General features: G+C 36.7%; 1 protein-coding gene across 2 annotated transcripts in view; it reads left to right on the plus strand.

Moving 5' to 3' along the window:
- Positions 1-21,402, plus strand: part of LOC144959803 (NXPE family member 1-like) — a 24,689-nt gene extending 3,287 nt beyond the window's left edge. For both annotated transcript variants that reach the window (XM_078892554.1, XM_078892553.1), the window contains 6 exons: positions 331-1,036; positions 11,097-11,210; positions 13,517-13,623; positions 14,807-14,905; positions 15,545-15,603; positions 17,803-21,402. In XM_078892554.1, coding sequence (XP_078748680.1) covers positions 331-1,036; positions 11,097-11,210; positions 13,517-13,623; positions 14,807-14,905; positions 15,545-15,603; positions 17,803-18,578 — 1,861 coding nt within the window. In that variant the 3' untranslated portion in view covers positions 18,579-21,402. The remainder of the gene's footprint in view (positions 1-330; positions 1,037-11,096; positions 11,211-13,516; positions 13,624-14,806; positions 14,906-15,544; positions 15,604-17,802) is intronic.
- Positions 21,403-21,727: the final 325 nt, after the last annotated feature.

Consider the following 21,727-nt stretch of genomic DNA (forward strand, 5'->3'; position numbering starts at 1 on the left):
TTATTATTATTATTATTATCATTATTAATATTATTATTATTATTAATATTATTATTATTATTATTATTATTATTATTATTATTATTATTATTATTATTATTATTATTATTACTATTATCATTATCAATATTGTTATTATTAATATTATCATTATTATTAATATTATTATTATTATTATTATTATTATTATTATTATTATTATTATTATTATTATTATTATTATTATTATTATTATTAATATTATCATTATTATTATTATTACATCACGATTAATATAGTAGACATTAATCTATCGCCGTTAACCTAAATCATTATAAACTTCTTTTCCAGTTTTTCAACACCAAATATGTTCATTGTAAGCGACAATGCAACAAATAATGTCACAGGAATGCGCCCGTTGCATGGGATGAAACACAAAGTGGTTACATTCTTTAATAACTTCAAAAACATCCCACCACAACAAAAACAGTCTACATCCGACCACAATGCAAATTTAGCCAGTGGACAAAGGAGTCAGCCAATCCTTTCAAAACAGGTAACCATCACTGAAATCGATCGTCGATTCTTTCCCAAGACAAAAGATTCTTGCAATGGTGGCAACATGTCCAATCCTAAAACTGTCAACGAGTGGAATAAAGCTTTGGAAAAAAGATCAGTAAAAGTAACTCCTCTCTTCCTACCAGACGAATATGTCTTTCCCTGGGAACAAGATTACCTGAACAAACCACCTTTAAAAGACGTCAACTTATTGCCTGACCTAACATTCTCAAGGATTTGGTTCGTTCGGAATGGTCAACTTCCATCTCTTACAAAAAATGTGAGTTGTAAAATGTTTGAACCCCTTTCCTTCCGAGTCGACCTTGTGAACAGATATGGTCAACAGCGCCCTCTAGGTGGAGATGAGGTGAGAGTTTGGATTGAGAAAGATTCCAATAAGACTTCTGGAGAAAGTAAATTTGCTACCGGTATAGTTAAGGATCTTGGAAACGGAAGTTACGTCACTACAGTGACACCACTGTGGACGGGACTAACGCGTGTAAGTAATAGGTTACTACTTTCAAAAAAAAACTTTTAAATAGCGCAGTATCCAATATGCGTGTTCAAAGCGCTTAACAAAGTGCTTGTCAGGCGATATTACATTTTTCCCCGACAGAAACAACGTGTTAGTGGCCAGGTACTCATTTTACACCCGAATATGGTGAAAGAATGTAAGTAAAGAGCTTCAACTATGTGAGTAAAGAGCCTCAACTATGCGCCGGGCGAGGCTCGAACCCAGGACATTCCGATCAGCAAGCGAGTGTCATATTATCACAGCACCACCTAGCCGCACAACGTTGCTATATAAATGTAGTTTTTAATGAAGTGGTTTGTCTAGTTTAATAACAATAAATGATATTGATTCTTGTTATGCTATCCACGAATGCAACACATCCAATCCCAACAGTAGAAAATTATATATTTTCAATAACGAGTTGTGTTGTTGTATTCTATAGAAATGATTTTATTATTTGACCAAATAAAGGTAACAAAATAAGGCGAATAAAATTCCAATCGCCAATCTATCCAATCTCGTCATCAAATCAAAACATATAATCATCATCATCTTCATCTGCCGACTTGTTCCGGGGCAAAATACCAAGTTCAAGGGAGGCAATCCAAAAAAACCCCACATCAAATCATACAGCAATAACGTCTACAGTTGTCTCCCATGAACTCGGATCATGATTATTTTTAACAATCCCTACCCCTGGCCAATCCACTGCTGATGCCAGCATAACAATTTCTAAAAACAAAGCAAAAAAAAAACAAAAAAAAACAACAAAAAACTAACAAATTTTCTAACATTAAATGATTATAAATCAAAGGTCTTGGAGGGTATGATAGCTCTACCCGATTTGGACCTTGAAACAACACAGTCAGGTTCAGGGGTTCGATCAGTATTCTCTGATACTGGATTCTCAATTTCTATTCCATTTGCATCATCCGAAACTTCAAGCTTAAGACGTTTCTGGACAGCTCTGATTAATTCCCCTTTCTCAGTTTTCACTCCAACTGATCTAATCAGTCCATAATATTTGCTTTGGATCAACCTACATACCGTCCTCAATGGCCATTTCATTCTTGGTGTGTTTTCTTCTCTAATAAGGGCCAGAGAACCAACTTGAAGTTTATTTCTATCCCTAACATGTGGGAAGATTTCTGATATAATCTTGACTCCAGATTCTCCAGAATTCATCAAGAGCAAAAAGATGGTTCTTGTGCGCAACATTAAACTCATTAGCATTCTGAGGGGTTCAAGTTTTGACATGAAAAGTATCAAAGGGTGAGTTTCGCCCAAGCAAGAAGTGAGAAGGAGTCAGAGATTCTATGTCTTCATCAACATAAGTCAAAGGTCTAGCATTAATACAAGCTTCAACTTCATACAATGTGGTTTCAAGTTAAGATTTGCTTATCATTTCCCTGCCAATGAATTTTCTAAGAGCAGACTTAATTGGCCTAACGAGTCGTTCCCACCAACCTCCATGACAGGGTGCCAATGGAATGCTGAATTTCCAGACTGGCGCATCATGACCTAAATGGTGTTGCAGAAGGCCTCTTGCAGCCTTGAACGTTTTGGCGTTATCTGAGGAAATAACAGATGGCACTCCTCTTCGAGCGCAGAACCGTCTAAACGTCAATATGAAGTCATTTAATGATAGAGAAGACACCAGTTCTAAATGTAAAGCTCTGATAACTGCGCATGATATCAGTAGAATGAGCAATACAGAGGGCCAGCATGGTCCACACCCACAATGGAAAATGAGGGCGAACGATCAATTCTATCAGAAGATAAGGGAGCAAATTTTACATTACATGCCCTAGAATCTTGTCTTTGACAATCAACACATTGGTGGCAAACTTTCTTACAAAAGATCTCAAACCAATTATCCAATAATTACTTCTTAAAGATAATAATGATAATAATAATAATAATAATAATAATAATAATAATAATAATAATAATAATAATAATAATAATAATAATAATAATAATAATAATAATAATAATAATAATATAATAATAATAATAGATCTTTATTGTCCATAAATATGGCAATTTGTCATTTAGTTACACTTGTTATAACGTTATAAGATAACTATAACATTGAACAGATACTTCACTCCTACTTATTCTCTCTCTCTCTCTCTCTCTCTCTCTCTCTCTCTCTCTCTCTTCCTCTCTTTCTTTCACGCGTGCGATATACACAACATAAACATATTCATTTCATTTTCAAATCGTTACATTTTTGGCAATTTAACACCAAATATTATCATCATTATCAATTTGTCAATTAATCTACATTAAATAAACTAATCAGTCAATCAGTCAACGCATCAATCCTTGGTTTTTCTGTACCATATGAAATATTCAAAATTTTTATTGCTGATGGAACGAACGTTGATTTATACGTGTTAGTTCTACATTTAATCTGACAAAACCTTCTCCCAGATGGTAAAATACTAAATTCATGGTATACAATATGTTTTTTATTGTTGGTAATTGAGAATGCTTTCCTTTCTATTGCTTTTCCGTGAATTTTTTCCACTCCATCAAGAGGATGGTTTATTATTTTTATGCCTCTTTGTAATTCTAAATCATCATACAACGCTTTATATAATATTAATGGTGAAATCTGTGTAACACGAATAAGGTGTGTCTGAAGGCAACACCAATGCAGACCTTACAAAAGAAAGCAGTCTGGCTCCCAACACTACATCTAATAATTCCATTCTTGGAATTGTGATTTCCCTAACCCTAGATGCAACCAAAGATAATTTCTCACATCCATCTTATCACAGTTTCAAATAAACACAACACCCGAATGCATCTGAAAAAACAAGTAGTTCAATACTGTTACGATTCTTCCATGATGTAACTGCAAGACATCTTGGAATCTTCCATTGACTTATTTCTTTAAATTCATGAGCCCATTGACTCATTTTGTTTAGTAAAGCTTTGGGCAAAGGGTCATCCCCGGCTAAGCTTAATCTCCACACATCCTGAAATAGGATTTTGACCATTATTGTAAAGGGGTTTAGGAAACCCATCGGATCATAGATCCTCGCTATAAAACTCAGGACAAGGAGCTTAGTGTACTGCAGGCTTTCAAGTTCAAGGACTGTTTCAAAGTAGAAACAGTCTTCTTTGGTAGACTAATGCATTCCTAGTATTTTCAATGGTGGGAATCCAGCAGATTCAGCATCAAAGTCAAATTCTTTGTAGGTGCTTTGAGATACAGAAGAAGAATTAGAGCCCCATTTAGCAAGGGGAAAAGATCCTTGATTCATTATATCACTTGCCCTAGTGACCATTTGCTCTATTTCCTCCTCAGTATCTGCACCAGAGAGCCAATCATCAACATACAAATTGTTTTTCAACTCATTCACAACAACATAATCTTCAAAGTTTTGCAAATGTAATTTGATAGTAGTATTCAAAAGAAATGGACTACTAGCATTCCCAAAGACCACACGGTCAAATCCATAACCCATAACCTTCATCTGACCATTGACATCCAAAATGAATCTATGAACATTTTGATCAACATTACTCACTTTGATTTGTAAAAATGCTTTTGTAATGTCTGAAGTTAGTCCAAAGTTCCATCTTCGAAATCGCAGCATTATCTCGATCCGATTCGGGATGAGATTTGGCCCTTTTGACATGCAATCATTCAAAGATAAACCATTGGGCCCTTTCACGGAACCATCAAACACTGGTCGTATTTTGGTTGTCACGCTACTTTCTCGGACCACTGACCTATGTGACAAATAGAATGTGGGATTGCGAGTTTCTATTTCATGTGGAGGTACCTCGTGGATAATACCACTGGTCTCTATCTCTGATAAAACAGCATTGTAAGCTGTGCGTAAAGAAGGGTTCGAATCTAAGCGTTTGGTGAGGTTGGCAGACCTTTTCTTAGCAATCATTAGATTATCCACTAACTTTTCACATTGACCATCTAACCATGACAATTGAACAACATAACGTTCTCCATCAAATTGTCACGTCCTATTAAAATGATCAACGACTATAGCATCTGAATCAAATGTATCATATACATCATCTGAAATGCCAATGGCATCTAGATCCCAAAGCTTATGCCAAAGCTGATCCGGAATATCAGTCATGCACAAGAGTTGTTGGCCAATGTGAGTATGATCACCCCCTTTTACACCCTTTTCCCAAGAGCCTGAGATTATCCACCCAAACTTGGTCTCTTGTGCAGACAGATATTCCGTTATTGAGCATACATTTGGTTTCACAACCTTCCAAAAATAATCTAAACCAACAAGAATATCAATTTTCAAAGGACTGTCACTGTCCACACATGATCCTTCAGCCAATTTCAAACCTTTCCCTTATATTATTCTGATAATTTCAGGGGATAATTTGGGTTTTTGGATAGGGGCATAGATCATGAGTGACTCAATGACAGTCATTTCTTCAGTTCTATTATTATCATGACAGACAAGTGATAATTTGTATTTCTGTCTAATCACTGACAGATGTGGTTTTGATTGTCCAAAGGCAGTCACAGAAATCTTCTCCCTGCCAACAACTGATAAATTCAATTTTTGAATGCACCGAGAAGAAATGTAACTCCTGTCTGAGCCGCTGTCAAAGAGAATATTGACTTTCATGGTGTATTTACTATCACTATTCGCCGCCGCAACACGAGCCGTCCAAAGAACTGTTACACACGATTTCACTGGTACGGCTTTCACATGTAGAGACTGAGTCTGGTCGAGCTCTGGATCACTATTCACAGTGTTTCGTACTGGATTGTTCGACGAGGTACATAGGAAGTTGTGGTGCTTTCCACCACACGAATCACATCTGGCCTGGGATCTGCAGTCCTTAATTCGATGAGGACCCATGCACAGGAAACACAAACCTTTCTCATAACACTGCGTTTTGCGGCCGTTTAGATCTAGTCGATGCCAAGAATGACTCTTCACCGTTGGGTGGTGTTTGCTGCACACGCTACAGTTGCTTGGGTAAACTCGATGCGAATTGGTGTGAAGAGTTGATGTTGTGTATTGACAACCTTTCCCTCTGTTTTTGGATTGGATTGCTCTGCACGAAATGTTTGTGACCGTTCTCGACTGAGGATTTCCGAGTGGAGAAATAAAAGGAGATCCTCCAAGTTGCTTTCCTTTCCCTCCCCTTCACGAGCCCACTCTAAACGTATGTTCTCCGGCAGTTTGTGGAGGACGAGAGGGGTCAAGATAACACCATAAGTGTCACCACTGACAACTAGGGCCTCCAGGCTTCTGATGTGCGTCTGTAATTTAAGGTAGAGTGTCCATAAATCGAAGGTAGAATTACCCGGACAAGCCAGGTTCAGCAACTGTTGAATGTGAGCGAAAACGATACGCTCTTTCCTACCAAAGCGTTGCTGAAGGATGGATCTGGCTGGTTCGTAGTTGGCATCTGTCAGGGCCATTCATTGATGGCAGAGAGTGCTTCTCCCTTCAGTAGTGACTGCTGGTATGTAAATTTACTAATGTCAGGGATGTTTGCATGATGAACAATGGCAGTAAATTTATCCCAAAACGTTTGCCATTGGCTGTGGTCACCACTGAATTTTGGCAGTTCTAACATTGCTAACTTTGCTAACTGCGGTGTTGTTGCCGTCTGCGAACACGAATCGTAATCGTTAACTGACGAACTGTTTGACTTCTTGTCGTCCATCAATTCTTTCGCTCTTACGAGAGCCTTTTCCTTATCATCCCGGTACTACTCACTAGCACCAATCTCCGATTCTAAATCCTCGGTAGGAATTAATTTCTCCACCGCTTTCTGGCTATCGTCAAAAATATCTAATTTTTGTTGGATGTTAGTTATGATTTGTGACACGTACTTACAATTGAATTTGAATCTAAATTTTTCACTTTGTTTGCATCCAAAGTCAGTCTTGTTTTGGCTGCTGATCTGGTTCTTTTAGCACGTTCCAGTTCCTCCATTGTATCTAGTTGAATCAACAAACGTGACAAATTACTTGAATATCTAAAGAATAATCCAAGCCTCACATAGAAAACTCTCACAAAGGTCACAAGAGTTCTTTCACACGTGAAATCTGTCAATGGCGGCGTTCTAGTTCTTGTCAAACAATATTCACAATCTAATCTAAAGTTCCCGGGGTCATCGGCACCATGTATAGTAGAAAATTATACATGATTTTATTGTTTGACCAAATAAAGGTAACAAAATAAGGCGAATAAAATTCCAATCGCCAATCCATCCAATCTTGTCAAAAAATCAAAACATATCATCATCATCATCATCATCATCATCATCATCATCATCATCATCATCATCATCATCATCATCATCATCATCATCTGCCAGCTTCACTCTAGTTCCGGGACAAAATACCAAATTCAAGGGAGACAATCCAAAAAAAACACACATCAAATCATACAGCAATAACGTATACAGTTATCTCCCATGAACTTGGATCATGATTATTTTAAACAGGGAATGAGATTAGCGGAAGAGTAGCGTCCCTTGATTGGACGTCACCGATGAGCTTCAAACAAGAAGTTTTCTGGTTCAGTGAGTTTCAACAAGGTCGATCAAATGTGCATGATAAGCAACGCGCAGGGCGATCTCCTTCTGCCCATCCACGACAAAATATCCAACGTGTTGAGACGCTGATTCGTGAAGACAGGAGACTGAAAGTTCGCGAAATTGCCCTTAGACTTGAAATGTCAAAATCTGCTGTCGAAAGAATAATCGAGCAATTGGACTTTAGGAAAGTTTCCGCTCTGTCAGGCACAGCATGCAGAAGTGTCACAGAACCTCCTCAACGAGTCCATGATGAGCAAGAAATGCGAGTTGGACCTGGTGGAGACCTTGCGCCTGCTGACCAGTCTGTGTGTTTTCTTGATCATATGATCACTAGTGATGAAACCTGGGTTCACCACAACACGCCAGAATAAAAATAATGATTCGATGATCTGGAAACGTCCTTCTTCGCCACCGGTCAAAAAGTTAAAAGTGCTACATTCAGCGAGAAAGTTGATGGCGACTGTGTTCTGGGATGTCATAGGTGTTTTCTTGATTCATTTTCTGCAACCAGGCCAGACCATAAACGTGACAGATACTGTGAAACTTTGAACAAGCTTAAAGAAGCCGTACGACGAAAGAGACCCGGTCGGCCCAGCAGAGGAGTTGTTTTTCAACACGACAATGCGACTCTCCGTGCTGCAAACATGACAAAGCACTGGTTCCAAAGGTATGTGTGGAAAGTTTTACCCCACCCTCCTCACAGCCCAGATCTCGCCCCATCAGATTTTTATCTGTTTGGGCCCCTTAAGAGACATTGGGTGGAAAAAAGTTTGCGACGACAATGAATTGATTTCAGAAGTGGAGAATTTCCTGAAATGTCTTGACGTCAATTTTTTTAGAGAGGGGCCATTTGACCTCCTGTCACGATGGAAGAAATGCATCGATCGGAACGGCGACTACCTTGAGACGTAAATTAATGATGTCAATACTGTAAGTTTCATTCAATTCCATTCACAACTTTTTGAGTTATGAGCTTACTTACCTTATATCTGGGACAGCCCTCGTATTTCTTTTTCATTGATCATACGTGACATTTGAATGAAAACATTCACCTCTCGGGTATAATTGCTATTGCACCCATCTGCTGGTTTCAAATAGTGACGAGGCTTTCACAGATCCATGGATAGATGGTCTGTCATACCAAACCGTCTCGTTCCTCTAGGCGTACTCAAAGCGCTTTACAAAGGGTCCTTGATCAACAGCAATACGTAACATGTAGAACGAGACATGACGTGTGTTAGGCGATATTAATTTTTTTTTCCTACAGAGACAATGCTGCTAACGCCCAGGTACTCGTTTTATACCCGTTACGGTGAGATAATATGAGTAAAGAACATTTTTCGAGGACTCAATTATGCGTCGGATGAGACTCAAACACAGGGCCTTCCAATCCACAAGCGATTGTCATTTCACAATAACACATAATCGTACATGAAGCGGATTAAAATGATGTATAGTCAACTGAGTTATACGCTGTACGTATGTATTTCATGGTGACAGTGATGATGATGATGATGATGATGATGATGATGATGATGATGATGATGATGATGATGATAATGATGATGATGATGATGATGATGACGAAGAGGAAGCGGAGAAGGAGAAGGAGGAGGAGAAGGATGGTTAGAAAATGGAAGGAGAGTTGAAATATATTTTTCTTTTTTGTTTGTTTGTTTTTTTTTTGGTTATTTTGGGGGGTTTTTTAAATGAAATTAAACACAGAGCGTATGCGTCCTATTCCTGTTGAGTGGTTTCAATCATGGCCTTGGCCGATGAAATATAAACAATAAAAAATCGGAATTTTCTGTTCTAAGAACCAATGCGAGTCTACCTAAAGAATAGTCTCTGGCTCTCCCTACATCTGTTTCTATCAATTTTATATAGTCTAAAAAGTATATTAACTGATGTTTATTCGCAGTTACCACTTTGTCTAAAATATAGTTCTGTTACATTATTGTAACGCCAAGTCGAAATTTAAAGATATTTTTTAGTTAAATAATGACATTTTTTGAATGCTCGAGATTTTAAACTCATGGTGAGATGGTATTGGTGAGGTGACACAAAATACAATGAGATATTTAGAATGTAGTGTCCAATGAGGCGAGATAATTAAAATTACAGTCGTGGTTACTTAAGTAAGTTGATAGTCTAGTAGTATTTTTTTCGATATCCGTTTCGCGAAGTCTTGTGATTAATAATTCAAAAATACACGACAATTACTTATTGATCAAATTGTATGGTGTCTATCTATCGCACCAAAACTTCTCACGTTCAAATCCGAATAGAGATGTGAGATCTATTTTGAGTAAGTTTGAACCTATAATTATTATTCAAAATTAAATCAACATTGATTAACGTGTTATTAAATACGTGACGTCATATTATTACGGGCATCTTCGTATATATTCACATACATCACATCAGAATAATGCCATTAAAAGATGGACTTTTTGTAATCTATTTTTATATCTTATCAATAGATCTATCACCCATCTAAGACAGAAATAACTATAAGGTGTGTAAAATACAACAACAATAATACAATTAACACAAGTATTACATATATCTAATACTATAACGCACTTACACACTACCGTAATAAACTGCTGATAATACATTTTTTTATTTAACAATTTACCAAAGTTTTCTCCTGCTCTTTATATCAGTACTTCCATCCATTTAGCCATTCGCCCATCTGTCAATTAATTCCTTTGATTATCTCTCAATTACCAACCAATCTATCCAATTACAGTTGAACACTGATATCGTCTACCCCAAAGAATACACCAGGGCTTCACTTGCCATCCATCGATCCATCAATCAATCTAATCTTCCATCAATCCATCCATCCATCAATCCATCCATCCATCCATCAATCCATCCACCAATCTAATCTTCCATCCATCCATCCATCCATTAATCCAACAGTCCATCTACAAATGTATCCATTCAGTTATCCGTCAATTACCAACCAATTCATCCATTTACAGCTAGAGATTGCCATCAATCCAACCTTCCATCCATCCATCCATCAATGCAACTTTCCATCCAACCTTCCATCCATCCATCCATCCATCCATTAATCCAACAGTCCATCTACAAATGTATCCATTTAGTTATCCTTCAAAAACCAACCAATTCATCCATTTACAGCTAAAGATTGCCATCAATCCAACCTTCCATCCATCCATCCATCAATGCAACTTTCCATCCAACCTTCCATCCATCCATCCATCCATCCATTAATCCAACAGTCCATCTACAAATGTATCCATTTAGTTATCCGTCAAAAACCAACCAATTCATACATTTACAGCTAAAGATTGCCATCAATCCAACCTTCCATCCATCCATCCATCAATGCAACTTTCCATCCAACCTTCCATCCATCCATCCATCCATTAATCCAACAGTCCATCTACAAATGTATCCATTCAGTTATCCGTCAATAACCAACCAATTCATCCATTTACAGCTAAAGATTGCCATCGTCTACCCCAGAGAGTACATCAGAACAACTCTTCACCAAGCTAGAATTGGCAGCTATCGTTTCGTCTACGCTCTTTTTAAACGTGAAAAAATTGAAGAGGTAATAAACGTCGGATTGAAAAAAACAAAACAAACCTCATTGATTATGAAATGAAACCCATATCTCACTCTACAAAAGGACCTTTTGCCATTCTCAGATCTTCTTTTTCCTTTTCTGACCTCTGTCTCCACTCATCAATGATTGGTTAGCTGGGTATGTTCGATCTGACAGAAAGTACATTGTGAGTGACTAACGTCTTATTTAACGTAACACGTCATTGTCACTGTCCTGACCCATGAGGTCTAGGCTTCTAGAAACTATTTAAAAAGAATTACAAGTAAAATTATCAAATCAAGAAAATGGCCACTAATTGATGGTTCCCCCGTTACTAAACATTAACCAATCAGAAATGTCATGCAATTTACCCCTTTTCGTCCCCTTGACTATTTATTTCCTGTCCAAAAAGGCCTGAGATACCCTTAGTACACGCCAAACACACTAATAGGCCAGGCCCAGTTGGTGAGTAGTTCTCACAATGTTTTGACACACTGATAAAGGAATTGCATCGCAAAACTTGACGACACGATGCATTTTTTTCAATCATCTGTGTTAAATTTGTGATGGTTAGGATCTGTGGTGTGTTTACTCCGGGTCATAGGCATGCACATAAGGTGGCTATGGGTCTTCAGTTTATGGTCAAAGGTTGATTATTGTGCCAAAATATAATTTATTTGAAATTTTTGAGTAAAAAATAAACAACTTAAATGTTTATTCGACTGCTTTTAAAACAATATAGGATAAATGACGTAATTTTCAAAAGTGTATGCACTGTATATCGATTAAAGAACTGAAGACTCATTCTATAAGATAAAAGTTAAATAAGCATCCATGTCAATAGTTTGACAGTCATAGCAACAAGAGGTGATAGAGGAAGCATCAATTATACATAAATAAATATGAGCATTTATATAGAACATTTCTACGGTTCGGAAACACCAGGGTTCGAAACACGTTCTGAGTGGCACATTTTTGAATCCTTGGAAAAGCCTCTTTACTCACATTCTGTCATCGTAATCAGGTGTAAGATGGGTCGTTAACAGCGTTGTCTCTGTCGGAAGAAAGCATGTGATTTCGCCAAACAGGCATCATGTCTCGTCCTAAATGTTAAGTGTTTCTGTTAGAGACCCCTCACAAAGCTCTTTGACCACTTTTTTTGTTAATCTTCCGCTATAAGGTGAATGAAGGTCTTGAGGTGTTGATTGAGGGTGAAAAGATCAAAGTTTCAAAGACTGTGAAAAATTTGGGTGTCTATTTTGATTCAGAAATGAGAATGTCAGCTCACATTTCTGCTCTCTGTAAATCTTTATACTTTCAATTGAAGAAAATCAGTTAGATCCGTCAGTATATTGCGATTGGAACATGTAAAACATTGGTGTTTCCCTCAATTTTTCGAAACTAGATTATTGTAACTCCCTGCTTGTCAACTTGCCTCAGGCATTCTATAAAACAATTACAACTATTGCAAAACAGTGCAGCAAGATTAGTTTTTGGCAAAAATATTTGATCATGCAACCCCTTTCTGGCCTCTCTCCACTGGTTGCCCATTGAAAAGCGTACATATTACAAAGCAGCGTGTCTTGTTTATAAGTGTCTGACTGGTATAGCACCGGCATATCTCACAGATCACGTGGTCATGTGTAAATTTGAAAATTACACTTTAAGATCACCAAACGAAAATTTCGGAAAAAAGATCAAGAACAAAATTTGGTGATAGATCGTTTGCTTGTTTCGGCCCCAAGATTTGGAATGAACTACCACGTGGTCTGAGGGAGTGTAAGTCTTTACCTACCTTTAAAAAGAATCTCAAGACACATTTTTACTGTATTTGGTTTTATTGACTCTATGAACCCTTGATTTGGCTATGAATTTTTATTATTATTCTTTTTTTCACTTAAAATTGATAATTTATATTGTAATGTGCCCAGAGCTTGTGTTTTACACGAGAATGAGCGCTTTATAAATGTGTATTATTATTATTATTATTATTATTATTATTATTATTATTATTATTATTATTATTATTATTATTATTATTATTATTATTATAATTATTATTATTATTATTATTATTATTATTATTATTATTATTATTATTAAATCATTATTATCATTATTATTATTATTATTATCTTTATTATTATTATTATACAAATGCTCTAGTTTTCTGCTTAATTCCGAGATAAAAAACCGAATTGATTTGAATGGGCTATCTACATATCCGGTCACTTTTGCACAGTATTTGGTTTATATTATCTCCATTTTAAATGGTTCATCTTTTTGAATGTTGTAATCTGTCAATCCCCTAGGTGACGATTTGTCAGTCCACCCCCAATTTGCCAGGTAACCCTTGTATCTGTAACTTCACCTCCGAGAACACGGTTCCATTCTACTGTGGACGACCCCAGGATAGAAGGTCCGTTTTTGAATATCTTTAATTTTATTGTCGCTTCTAGGCGAGGATTGATCTCTGCTTCTATTAAGAATGATGACAATGGCATCTGTGGCCAAATTGAACGGGAAACAAAATTTGTGCGACTACGCGGTCTAGTAGTATAGATGGAACGAAATTTAGGGCACAGTTCCTTGTTCTTCTTTTATTAGACATATATTTTAATATTAGTTCTCACTAAATTATATCGATTCGACTATCATCATCATCAACATCATCATCATCATCATCATCATCATCATCATCATCATCATCATCATCATCATCATCATCATCATCATCATCATCATCATCATCATCATCATCATCATCATCATCATCATCATCATCATCATCATCATTGCCTTTTTCATCCTGGGTCAGGGTATAGGCCACAAACAAACAATTTCCATCCTTTTCTGTCCTGAGCTAACTTTTTTAAATCTCGTTCTATGTCTTACCACTTCTCTGTATATCAGCTTCCTTAATTCTTCTCCATGTTTCTCAAGGGGCGACTATAAAGAGAACGAATTTGACGTCCCTCAGCTCTTTGTTATCATTTTTAGCCAGCCGTTTTTATGAGTTGTTCTCACCAAATTCTATCAACCAGACAATAAGTGGTTTAGGAAACACGACATAGTTTGTGTGTTGGTACGTTATATCATCTCTGGCTGGCGGATGCTGTCAGTATTTTATCTAATCCACAGCATCAATACTTCCCAACATCCCAGTTATTATTATTATTTTTTGAAATTCTTCACCCGTAAAATTCATCTGCCTATGGAATCACTAAAAATTAAGAAATAAATATCAATGTGAAATTGAATGTAAGCTTCAATTTAATTACAAAAACAGATAGAATGGACGTTTCGGGTTACCCCTTTATCAACAAACAGGATAAATGAAACAATGCAGATGAATTCGATGATGTGGTAGTGGCGTTGTTGACAAGTTAACAATTCCACTACCACATCATCTAATTCATCTACAGTGTTTCATTCATCCTGTTTGTTGATAAACGGAAAACCCAAAACGCCTAATTCTATCTGTTTTCGTAATTAAATTGAAGCTTACATTCCATTTTACATTGTTATTCATTTCTTCGAGCTTCGAGCAGCAACATTACATGACGAAAACCTACGAGTAAACCAAGCGGTGTCATCCACAGACTCTCATGCAAGGACTGGACATCGGTGAGACCTGCAGCAGCCAAACAGTATAAGGATGTCACGGAAGCTGAAAAGACTTTGGCCGATACTATGTCTAGGTAAGGAAGCACTCGCTTATAAAAAAAAAAAACAAAAAAAAAAACAAGCAAAATAGAACAAAAAACTTGAGCTTTCATAAAGGGCAATACCTGCTAGATGTGCTAAATGCCGTGACTAACCGACAACAGCAACACGTAACACGTACAACGAGACATCACGCCTGTTAGGTGATATTACATTTTTTTCCCGACAGAGTTAATGGTCAGGTACTCATTTTACACCTGAGTGCGGTGAGAGAATGTGAATAAAGAGCCTTTTCCAACGACTCAACTACGCGCCGCTTAGAGCTGAACTCGAACTCATGATTTCTCGATCCAAAGACAAATGTCATACCACTCAACCACATAATGGACATATATTTTGCGTTGGTATGAGAGTAGTATATCCATTACATTAATGAGCTTACAACAACTTGGGTTATCAGAACTGCAAATAAGTACACGTCGGTAGTACTGATATGATTTTTTTTTCCTGTCAAAAATTGAAATTTTAAATTTCTTGTCATTTTATCTATAAAATTCCTTTTTTGGCATCTGGCTTACCCTAACAAAATACCAGCTTGAAATAATGAGTCATATATTAAATCTCAGGTCTAGTAAAATGTCTTGGGGTGTCTATTTCCAATTTTTTTTTATCAGACAGGCAGAGAAGTCCCTCCTTAAGCATGAGATCCTAATTGACGTCAAAGAAAATAAAGGTAAAATTTTTAATACTTAGATCTTTGTGTAGTTTTTGTCATGATTGTAAACACACGTTCATTCTTGGCATCACAGAGTGATTGTTTACTCTCAACACACCATCACCACTATTTTTGAGGCTATGTGGTGGAGTAGTGACACTCGTCTTCGGATCGGGAGGTCCTGGGTTCGAGTCCAAGCGGGGCATTGTTGAGTCCTTGGAAAAGGCTCTCTACTAGAGCTGTAGCGGGACACCGAGCACTGAATCGGAACTGGGAACTTTCGAAACAATTCACATCCAATAGTAAACAAGCTGCCCGATGTCTTTGTTTTATTGGAATGAGAGAGAGAGAGAGAGAGAGAGAGAGAGAGAGAGAGAGAGAGAGAGAGAGAGAGAGAGAGAGAGAGAAAATCAGAATTCTAGCCGGAAATCCAGTTTTACTGGTAGATTGGAGGAATAAGGGGTGTAGGGAGGGGCCATGGGGGAAGACGAAAGAAGGACGGGTCGCTTGATTACGTAGTACATGGGAGTGTCGAGGATGTTTGGCGTGCTGGAGTTTTAATCCCTTAACAGCAAAATAATGGTTTCCTTTTATCTTTTTATTGTCAATGGAGAATAAAGCTTTATCAACAAGAGAGCAGCAGCTGCTTCTAATTATGTTAAGACGATCGACCTCAATCAGCAAAGTCTTTACCACACTCGTGCACCGTGGCGAACCCACCCGGAAGCTTCGTCACAACACACCGTTCAACTAGATGCTCTGCGAGCAGAGTATTGCGACCCCGGACTAAAATTATCCATAATCACTTTGCTGTTACTTGTCTAATGTGCGATTTTGCTGTAGGTGGTAAGGAGAGGGTTAAAGTACGCCCTTCCGCCATGGTATATCAGATTGATCCCGTCGCCTAGGCATTCCACGAAGGAATATAGATAATGCATCAAATAAGATGTCTGATGTCAACAGGAGTCATCCTTGTTGTCCAATTAGGGGTTAATAATCTTGCCCAAGGAAATAAACGAAAGTACTTGAAGTGGGTCTCGAACCCGGGACTTTCCGAGTCCCAGTGCAATGCCTTAACCACTCGACCACTTCGCCCCGCTAAATATAATGTCAATACTTTCTAGTCACAGAAGTCTTGGACTCAGTCTTGAGCCATAATTGAGAGAGAATGAATGAAGATTGCTGGGGTTTTTCTTTTTATCTATCCACAATATTTGTTAATTACATTGAGTTAACGTGTTGTTGTGTCAGGCTACAATATTTGATCGTGAGATTATTTATAATAATGATAATAATAATAATAATAATAATAATAATAATAATAATAATAATATAATAATAATAATAATAATAATAATAATAATAATAATAATAATAATAATAATAATAATAATAATATATCGCGCATTTTCATCACTGAGTGATGCTCAATGCACGTTGCAGATAAATATACACAATTTACATATATTATATGAAACGTATACCACAATGATATCAAGAGCAGTAGTGTACGTAACATCCTATTAATATCATGAAAATGTATCGATAAAAAGGTAGTGCTTTAACACTATATGATGAATTTGATCTTTCCCTATCTAACTCGCCGCTTAATCTACTTAATCTACACATGACTTACTTTGAATTCTGCCTATTGGCTCCTGGCGGAGCATAATGCCCCAACAGCATTCTTTCTTCTGTCCTTGGCACAGACCTTTGCCTCACTCCAGGTAAGATTGGGGACGCACAAATCTTGGTGAAGTATTCTCCTCCAATTCTGTTTTGGACGATCCCGTTTCCTCTTGCCCTGTGGGTTCTATTCTAGAGGACATCTATTATATTCTTTCACTTAAAACTTTATTAGTGATCTGTCGGGTCGCCAAGATCTTAACCTGTATCTATAATAGGGTGAAAGAAGCACCAGGCTGTTTTACATCAGTAGGGATTTAACTGACTTTCCCTTTTATGTCTTAAGCCATTGCTCTTACTGATCGCGACAGGATATTGAAAGAAGACAAAATAGTTTGGTTCGTATACTGTTACAAATAGCCGAATATCACAAAGTTGGCCAATCAAATTTGGATGAACACGTCAATAATATTAAACTTAAAATGAACAACAGAATATACTTTTAGGTAAACTTGATCAACTAAATATTGATAAAACACTGTGCACTTTATTTCTAGTTTTATATTTGTTTTCTCGTCTCTCTTTAATCAGTCAATGATACAGTGTTAGCGCCTTGCTACAAGACAGATCCACAAAGGACTTGGGAAATACAATCACCCAGAGGTTATTGGACCAAAGGTTCCCAGTGGACATCAAGAATCTGCAATGAACCGGTAATGACGTCAGAGTGGGTGAAAAAATGTCTTAAATCAACTAAAATTATGGTAATTGGAGACTCCAACGGAGTACGTATCTTCTGGGCCATATGCGGACACTTGTCGTGCACCTACAAACATAAAACCTCATGGCCAGATCCATCAACGGGAAGAAACGAGGCAAACGATGTCACAGCTGACTTCAGACCCCACGAACACTTTTTGACTCTTCATCAAAGGTGGAACTCTCTTAATCTAAACGGTGGTGTAAGAAAATATCTCCAATCCATTCCGTCAACAGGAAAACACATCGTTATCATCCACTATTACCTGCACCCTTCAATGTCCCATCTCGTTGTTTTACACTCCAAACTGCAGAACCTTAGATTAAGCTTCCGTGAACTTTTTAAACGAAATGGTGAGGTACTTGTCGGATTTCGAGGCCCACACATTTCAACAGTAGAATGGGAGAGCAATCATATGTTTGCAGGTGATGTTTTGGGCTCTTTTATGATTGGCATGATTCGTGAAGTTTTTAAGGAATTTAATAATCGTGTAGTGTTCTTGGACGGTTGGGATATGTCTATAGGAATTAAAAATAGAGAATTCCATCCACCAGATAGCGTACCCTCGTCTATGTTACGTACTATGTTAGCTTTTAAATGTTCTTAAAAACCATCTGAAAAATTGTGTATGAAACAGTGCCAGTCAATGTAGAGACAAATAACAATGTGAAATTGAATGCATGCTTAAAATGAACGATTCGGATTTCCCCTTTATCAACAAAATAGGATTAATGAAACACTACAGACGAATGAGATAATGAGGTAGTTCCGTTGTTGAGATGAATTCATCAACGCCGAAATTTCCATTATATCTGTTTTCGTATATTATTAAAATGAAGCTCACATTGTTATTTATTTCTTCGAGCTTCGAGTAGCAACATTTACAAATGTCAAAGTAATGAGAAAAGTACAAGAAAAAAAAACATCCCAAACAAATCAGTTTTCCTCGGCTAGGTATTGAACCTTAGATAGACCATAGACATCGTTAAGTTATAGTCTGACACTGAAACCCAAAAAGACTGGCATTTTGACGTCATTATTTGGTTTTGCATCGCCTAGTGAGTTGTCGTTAGTAGTGCTCATGGAAACAAGTGGTCCCATTGGTTGAACTATTGAATACAACTCACGATTTGTTTTCTTTTGTGACCAAATACTGGCATTTCGACGTCATTTTTTGGTCAGTGTCAGGCTATAACTTTACAAAGGCCACGGATAGATAGGGTTATTATTTCTCCATGGTCGTGAAATTGAAATAACTTAGCACCGAATCAACAAATTGTTATCATTCCTTTAATTTCGGGTAGGAAAACTATTCTCAATTTTATTGATATTAATAGGATTCAATAGTCGTGACGTCACTTCCCTCGTAATGACGCATGGTAACTTAGTAACTGGTTCTACAATATCGGAACAATGGCGGACACCCTTATGTACTACTTCTCCGATGAGCATAAAAGTGTATCCAGAGGAGAAAAACTTTATGAATCTGATCATGTTCTGACTTTTATACATTCTGATCACATGATATGTGAAAAAGGTCTAGCCAGCATGAAGAATAAAAAGTACCGATTTTCTTTTTTTAGAACTAAGCTGCTCGTTGCTGGGCGGACGTGCCATCAGACTATTGAATCTTATTTTGAAAACGTATCATGCATACTCTGTAAGGTTATCTTAAAAGACCGAATAATGGACTTTCTTGAAAGTCATACGATGCTAAACGATAACCAGCATGGTTTTAGATCAAAGAGATCATGCATTACTCAACTTTTACAGGTGATGAAGGATTTTACCAAGTTATATGATTGTGATCAATGCATAGATGTTGTTTATCTTGATTTCCGGAAGGTTTTTGATTCTGTACCTCATGAGAGATTATTCATTGAACTAAAAGCATGTGGATTGAAAGGGAATATCTTTAACTGGATTAAAGACAATCTTAATAATGGAATACAAAGAGTCACTGGGGTGGGGTCGGATTTTAAGAATGTAATTAGCGGTGTACCCCAAGGAAGCGTATTGGGACCACTTTTATTTCTTTTATATATAAATGATTTACCCTGTGACATAAATTCAGCCTGCAAACTGTTTGCAAACGATACGAAGATCTATAGTACAACTGAACATCATAACATTATACAAAATTATATATTTTCTCTTTTCAAATGGTCTACAACATGACATTTGGATTTTAATGTTTCGAAATGTAAAGTATTACAAATAGGAAAAAATAATCCATGTCATAATTATTTTACTATACTTCTATGTCAAATCTGCTTTCCGTTGTGCCTAATGAAAAGGATGTGGGAGTTACTTTTGATTCATTTTTGAATTTTGATGTACATATTGATAATTGTGTAAGCCGTGCAAACAGAATGATGGGAATAATATATAGAACCTTTATAAGTCTTGATAAAACCATATTTTTATATTTGTATAAATCGCTCGTTCGACCAATTCTAGAATACGCAAATTGCATCTGGAGCCCATTATATAAAAGACAATCTATTAGTATTGAAAGTGTACAGAGGAGAGCTACCAAAAAGATGTATGCCATACAGTATTTATCTTATAAGGAAAGGTTAGAATTTCTTGACTTACCAAGTTTGAAATATAGAAGAATTCTTGAGGATTTAATTCAGGTTTATAGATTAGTACACGGTCTGGATAGGATAGACTTTTCTGATTTTTTTTTCATATTCTAATGTTACTTTTACTAGAGGGGACAAGTTAAAGATTTTTGTCTCTAGATGCAAAACAAACATAAGACAAAACTGATTCGGTATTGTATTGTCCAGATTATGGAACAATTTGAAATTTGAAACAAAGAATGCAAAATCTATGGATTATTTCAAGGTGTTATGATGAGAGATTTATATATGACGAATAATACTTTTTTTTCACTGCTGTTGACATGGCTTTCAATTTTGTATGTAAATATTATGCATTATTACCTTATTATGGTTATTTTCTATATGTATGGATGTATGTGTGTGTGTGTGTATGTGCGTGCGTGCGTGTGTGTGTGTGTGCTTTGCATGTCACGGTTAAAGATACATGTTTGTCCATTACACATACATGCGTACATTTAAGTTGATATACTACCTTTACCACGTGTATCATTATTGCAATCTTTCAATCAATAGATTTCTAGCATTACAATGAATATTAAGGGCATTCAATGGATTTTTTCCTATTTCGCCCTATGCCATATGTTATGTTATGTTCTGTAATGTTAAACTTTGAACTCTTTTCACTATGAGGGGCACTTGGAGCACGTTTTGCAACGGCTAATACATTTAAATGTAATATTATATATCATCCCTATAATTGTGTGACAATGTAAAATTCAACTACGTTTATGTAATGATGATGGTTTGTGTGTGAAATATCATAATTTCCATTATCAGAATCAATAAATATATTTTATCTTATCTTATCTTGTTTTTCTAACCATCATGAGACGTTGACAAAACCATCATCCAAAATGGACTTTAAAGGGACAGGACGACAAAATGCTGGATGAACAAAATAAAACTTAAATTGAGCTTTTTATATAGCGCAATATCCCCTAAACATTCTCAAAGTGCTTTACAAGGGGTCCCTGGCCAACAACAACAACACTGAATATGTAGGACGAGACATGACGCCTGTTCGGCGATATTACAATTTTTTTTCGGACAGAGACAACGCTGTTAACGGCCAGGTAATCATTTTATTCCTGTGTACGCTGAGAGAATGTTAGTAAAGAGCCTTTTA

The sequence above is a fragment of the Berghia stephanieae genome, chromosome 14, assembly GCF_034508935.2.
Source record: "Berghia stephanieae isolate SIO BIC M18660-M18661 chromosome 14, UCSD_Bste_1.3, whole genome shotgun sequence".
NCBI lineage: Eukaryota > Metazoa > Mollusca > Gastropoda > Nudibranchia > Aeolidiidae > Berghia > Berghia stephanieae.